The 6,300-nt window shown below is 39.5% G+C and overlaps 1 protein-coding gene across 1 annotated transcript; it reads left to right on the top strand.

The window, feature by feature from the left end:
- Positions 1–1,339: 1,339 nt before the first annotated feature.
- On the top strand, positions 1,340–3,829 carry LOC127115542 (NADH dehydrogenase [ubiquinone] flavoprotein 2, mitochondrial). Its single transcript, XM_051047061.1, has 7 exons — positions 1,340–1,470; positions 2,231–2,308; positions 2,414–2,519; positions 2,640–2,686; positions 3,310–3,387; positions 3,494–3,559; positions 3,712–3,829. Exons 1-7 carry the CDS (start codon positions 1,462–1,464, stop codon positions 3,817–3,819), a joined length of 492 nt encoding a protein of 163 aa, XP_050903018.1. The 5' UTR covers positions 1,340–1,461; the 3' UTR covers positions 3,820–3,829.
- The last annotated feature ends 2,471 nt before the right edge of the window (positions 3,830–6,300 follow it).

Raw genomic sequence — 6,300 nt, 5'->3', positions numbered from 1 at the left:
GGAAGGATCCCTGGGTTTCCCATTCCTCTAACTGCTGTTACTTCGGATCTTTATCCGCGTGGTACTTTTACATTTTTCACTACGCCAAAAATGACTTTTAACAGCACATCTTAGACAGCGCTTTTAAAAGAAAGCGCTGTCTAAGGTTAAAATAAAAATAAAACACGGAAAATATTCTAAAAAAATAATGAAAGCGCTGTCTAAGGGGGGGTCTTAGACAGCGCTTTTAGAAAGCGCTGTCTAAGACCCCCCCTTAGACAGCGCTTTTAGAAAGCGCTTTTAAATATAGACCTTAGTCAGCACTTTTGAGAAAGCGCTGTTTAAAGTCTTTCAATTAAAAAAAAATTAAAACCAAAAGCGCTGTCTAAGGTGGGGGTTTAGAAAGCGCTTTTGGAAAGCGCTGTCTAAGGCATATCTTAGAAAGCGCTTTCCACAAAAGCGCTGTCTAAGGTCTAATTAAAATTAAATTTCAGACTTCTATTTTCGTTCTCAGTTCTTTTTGTTTTCCCTCCTGCGATTAAACCCCTTCATCTCCTTCTTTCTTTCTCTATTCTCCTTCTAATATTAGGCCATATTATCACCTCCATATTATCTTCTCTTATCACCTCCACCGATGTTTATCTTTCCAATCGATCTACCACTACCATCGCCAAACCAACTGAGGAAAACCCTCTCGAAACCCTAGATACCACCTCACCCAAACCCCTATCAGATTCAATTTCCAACGACAAAGATGCGAACAATAAGAAAACCAATGAAACACTTGCTGAAACCAAAATCGAAGCTCCACTTTCCGATCTTTAAATTTAGATGTGTCGCGCAAAGCCGTATGGTATTTGCGTCCAGTTTTATGAGAAAGAGAAAAGTAATTCACGAGACGAAAGATATAATCTTGAGTTTAGGGTTTGTTTTGTTTCAGGATTGGTACTGAATTTAGGGTTTGTTTTGATCGCATATTTGGTACTACTTTTGTCTTACCAACAAAGAAAAGGTAAATTTCTTATTGTTCATCCATTCTAAAAATTCAAATTTGGATTGTGGGTATCCAGTATTCTCAACATAACCGATACTTTATCAATATGTAGCTGTTATTAAGTTCATTAAGCCTTTTGCTTGATTAGGTTTGCTCTTAAATTTGTTGAATTTATTATCTGAGTTTGACATATTACGTTAAAGCTTCTAATTGAAGCAGGGAATATTGCCCAAGATAGTGTAGAATTTATGAATAATGCAATGTTTCTACGAGTTTTGGATTCTTAGTTCAGTTTTGGCACTGTGTATATGATTCTATTTAGTTCCAGTAGGTGTTTTTAAGATTAAACTTCGGCTGATTTTAATATGTGCTAATTACAGGTGAAGGAGATTTTATCTCACTATCCATCCAACTATAAACAATCTGCTGTGATCCCTCTGCTGGATCTTGCACAGCAACAGCATGGTGGCTGGCTTCCCGTTTCTGCAATGGATGCGGTATGTTGGTCTCATTCTTGAAATATTCTACTTATTATGTATAGACAAGATAGAATTAAAATGTAAGCTTTGTAGAGAGAGTTGGGGCTAACATTTGTTGTAGAAAGGATTGTAGAGTATTACCTTTGGTGGTTGAGGCATGTGTTGAGAAGACCTGTATAATTATAGCAAAGAGGGTAGATTAGATGTAGTATGATATACAGAAGTAAAGGAAGATCAAAGTAAACTATCGGCCCAACTATTAAAAGGGGTTTAGATTTAAATGAGTTGTCATTAGACATGATTCATGACATTATCTTCCAAGTTTTAAGACTCATGACATTATCTTCCAAGTTTGTGAATTATGTATTTTATTTTATTTATTGCAACGTGTGTATTTATTGTTTCAAAGCATCCAATATATTGCGGTAAATTTTTAACTTGCAGTCCTGAATACCACCATCTATCTATTAATTCATGTAGCAGACCTTTAATTGAAATGGGTCGTGGTTGTTATTGACGGTGATCTCTAGAAGACTAACCATGCTATGTTTTTAAGTCTATGATGCAGTGAGGGTTGATTATTGATGTACAAAATATTCTTCTATAGAAATAGTCACCGTCATTTAGTTGAGATTTACTGGTAGCTTCCTGTTGCTATGGCATAACTTTGGAAGTCCTAAATTTACATTCTGTTTGTATGTTGGATTTTATCAAATTCTTAATAATGGAGGGAGCTATTTAATTCCTTTATTAACAGACAGTTTTGTAAACCATTCAGGTGGCTAAGGTTATAGAGGTTGCTCCTATTCGGGTATATGAGGTTGCCACATTATACTCAATGTTCAATCGAACTAAGGTAAAAATCATATCTTGCTGCACTAGTGCATTACTTTCATTTCTGCTAATTCATATTATTACAGGCCAAAACTTGTTGGGTCAACTACCTCTTTTGAATTTTCAGGTCGGCAAATATCATCTATTGGTCTGTGGAACTACACCTTGTATGATACGTGGTTCACGAGGTATTGAAGAAGCATTATTGAAACACTTAGGAGTGAAACGAAATGGTCAGTTCACACTTATTAATTTCTCCTATTACCTATCACTGAATCTGATTTAATTCTTGATAAATTTGAACTGTATGTTTTTCTCCTAAGGGTTGGTTTCTCTTTACCTTTGATTTGCAGAAGTAACGCAAGATGGTTTCTCTTCTGTTGGTGAAATGGAATGCATGGTGAGTTTTTCTATGAACCGTATCTTGTCATAGTTTCGGCATGTTACTTATATTCAAAGTTTTAGTCTTACTTGATTTGCAGCAAAGCAATCATTGTATACTACTGATAAAGTTGCACGAGACACAAAATTGAACTTTATAGTGGTAACCATTTTGATAGCTTTTGACATCTTTGATGTTTACTATGGTGTGTATAATTTCTATATTTTGTCCTTTCAGTTCTAAGAAATTATAATGCAGCTGGCCGAGCTGGTTGGCTATAGTATTTGCCAACCAGGAAGTTTAAACCGCTGCTAAACTAAGACAAGGCACAATACCAGCTCTTGACTGCATAAGTTTTCTTGGTGCAAGATAGATTGTGCCGTACATTCAAAAAAAAGTAATATGAAGCCATCTAAATGATCCCTTAGATATTTAGCAAAAGAAAACGGCCTTTAGGTGACATCAGTATATAACTGAGAAAGATGAGAATCACCCATCGTGATGGTTTGTAGGTGGTTTATGACTCACATTCTGTTTTTGTGTTCAGACATGATTGCAGTCTTATATGAAGTCAATGTGATGTTCTTAACTGTAGTTTGATTAGCAGCTGATGCATGATTGAAGTTGTTTGTGTTATGCAGGGATGCTGTGTGAATGCTCCAATGATTACAGTGGTTGATTACTCTAATGGATCAGAAGGATATACTTACAATTATTTTGTACGCCTTTCCTCTTTTCACTCTCTTTTTGGGGTGGGAGGGGTTTATTATTGTTCTTGTACTCCTGAAAGCATTCTTAATATGTAATATTGATGCTTGATTCCAGGAAGATGTAACCCCAGAGAAAGTAATTGAGATAGTTGAAAAGCTGAGAAAGGGCGAGAAGCCACCGGTAAGGATATTTGCTATAATTTATTTCATTTTTGTCAAAGTTTAGATTCTTGGTTTTTGTTGAGAATTTGTTGTTTCCTTTTCACTTTATTTTCCATTTTCTTAAATCAAGAAGACCATAACCTTCTCTGAATATATTATTTTTGGATTTAGCATGGCACACAAAATCCACAGCGGATTAGGAGTGAACCTGAAGGGGGGAATACTACATTGTTAGGTGAGCCCAAACCTCCTCCATGCCGTGACCTGGATGCCTGCTGATGAGTGTGTGATACATTTTGTCTTCAATAATTTTCGTATACCTTAGACAGCGTTTTTGTAAAAAGCGCTGTCTAAGGGGGGGATTAGAAAGCGCTTTAGGCAAAAGCGCTGTCTAAGGGGGGGGCTTAGACAGCGCTTTTTGAAAAGCGCTGTCTAAGGTATACCTAAAAAAATTAAAATAGGAGGGTCTTAGAAAGCGCTTTTGGCCAAAGCGCTGTCTAAGGGGGTGGGGCTTAGACAGCGCTTTTCAAAAGCGCTGTCTAAGGTATACCTAAAAAATTTAAAATAAGAGGGTCTTATAAAGCGCTTTTGGCCAAAGCGCTGTCTAAGGGGGGGGGGGCTTAGACAGCGCTTTTAAGATTTAAAAAAGCGCTGTCTAAACCTTTAGCAGCGGAGGTTTAGACAGCGCTTTAAAGCGCTGTCTAAGGCTAAAAAAAGCGCTGTCTAAGGTCTTGTTTGTTGTAGTGTTTCCCGCATTTTACTGCTTTCCTAGCTGGAAGACCTCGATAGGAGGCAATGTTTTTGTGTGTTTTTTTTACAGGTCCTTCGTCAAGGACTGCCTTTTTGCATGAGTTCACCAAACCCTAACCCTTCATTGATTTTTCTTCTCCTAAACACACGTTTACTCCTTCTACTACAGGTGAGTAAGTCTCCAAAGGTCGAGCATCCAGTAGATTGCGTAGTAACGTCGTTCGTCCAAAACCCAATCCATAGCCCCGTAGTTAGCCGAACTACGGCTTGCTCTGATTCTCATTCCATATGAGATACGTAGGCATAAGACGCGATGTCTTAGCGAGCACACATCCCCCCAACCCATAGGTCAGCCGAGCTACGAAGACTCTGATTCTCATATTCAGATGAGATACGTATGCAGTGGATGCGACATCCGCGCGAGTCATTTTCATTTAACCCCTTTTTTTTAGTAAACAACACAAGATAAACTCACACCCTTTAGACAAGAACTACAAAAGTGGATCCCGTAGAGTACTACGGATGCGTAGGGGTGCTAATACCTTCCCTTCGCATAACCGACTCCCGAACCCAAGATTTGGTTGCGAGACCCCGTCTTGTCCTTTCCTTTTTCAGGTTTACTTCGAGCGTTTCCTTTCCCTCCTTTGGGATGAATAACGCATGGTGGCGACTCTTCTGTCATTTTCTTTCGCCGGTTGTTTTTTCGCACACTGTATTTTTCAGGTTGCGACAGCTGGCGACTCCACTGGGGAAAAAAGAAGTTGACCTCTTGCTGGTCCATCTTCCCTAAGCGAGTCCCTCCTAGCTTGTGTGATTTTCTTGTTTATTGGGTGTTCATGCTTTTGTACATTTATTTACTTACCTGCTTGCATTCATCTGCTGTATCTGGTGGATCTGTTGTTTGTTTGTTGGGATGGGGTGTTCTATGAGAGATAAGCCCATTACCCAGGCTTGAGTGTACATACAGGTTTTAGAGTGGATAGTCATGAGGCTTGCGTGGTGTGTTGCTACGTTTAGTCGTTCATGAAGAACCACACCCAGACGAGGTTTCTTTTGGATATATTATGTCCTACGGGTGTTCCGTAACGGCAGGATGTTCCTCTAGAAATCGTCGACTCTGGTGACCATTTCCCGAGAACTCAGTCGAGGCCTCTCCTCCGAGACGTGATTATGTTAGCTCTGGTGGGCGCATTCTCGCTGCTCAATCCGAGGACCCCGAGACTGGGAACTTGCTTTAGGATTTCCTGTTGAGGGGAGTCAGTGGAGGTCTTTTGTCCCGTAATAATGCCAAACCTCCAGTGGTAAACGTATTATTCGCGACTGAAGGGCCGAAATTGACAAACTTCTGTTCTTAGAACCTACCAGTGAGGGGCGGGCTAAATTCAGGAAACCTTAACCTCCAACCAACCCGATTTTCTGGAGCAGAGGTCTGATCTTATATTATATTCTTCAGTGGGTTTTCTCTTCAGACGGTGCAACCCGACAGATGTTCAAGCAGATACAACAATCTTGATTTCCATGCCACTGCATTACATCCACATCATTGCATCACATCATTCTGCATTCATATCATTTAACACATGTTTATCCATTTCTAGGGGGTTTACATCTTCTTCTTGATTCCGGTCGGGGTTTTTCTGGTTCCCTTAAGATGGATATTGGCAGAAAGAGACATGTCGCCTACAAGTTTCCGGTGGTCTGTCTGGAGCCCATTCAACAGTTAATGAAGTTAATGGATCCTGATTCTCTAGAAGGATTCTGAAAGGATTACGGTTTGATTCTAAGTTTCGTCACGATTCTTTCCAAGGACCAACATGATGCTCTATTCACACTACTGCAATTCTACGATCCTCCATTGAGGTGTTTCACATTCTCGGATTATATCTTGGTCCCTACTTTGGAGGAGATTGCCAGTCTTCTCAGAGTTCCTATCAAGTCACGGTTGTTATTCTACAGTTCTGAGTTTCTGCCCGATCTCAGCCTGGTTGCTTCGACCACATATTTGGGGGA

The sequence above is a fragment of the Lathyrus oleraceus genome, chromosome 1, assembly GCF_024323335.1.
Source record: "Lathyrus oleraceus cultivar Zhongwan6 chromosome 1, CAAS_Psat_ZW6_1.0, whole genome shotgun sequence".
NCBI classification, from domain to species: Eukaryota; Viridiplantae; Streptophyta; class Magnoliopsida; order Fabales; family Fabaceae; genus Lathyrus; species Lathyrus oleraceus.
The sequence above is the reverse complement of the archived record's forward strand: the minus strand, read 5'-3'. Positions and strand labels throughout refer to the sequence as shown.

Coding starts and splice junctions, on each gene's coding strand:
- LOC127115542 (XM_051047061.1), top strand. Junction 2,687..3,309: donor TTGGTGAAATGGAATGCATG/GTGAGTTTTTCT, acceptor TGTGTTATGCAG/GGATGCTGTGTGAATGCTCC. Junction 3,560..3,711: donor GAAAGGGCGAGAAGCCACCG/GTAAGGATATTT, acceptor TTTTGGATTTAG/CATGGCACACAAAATCCACA.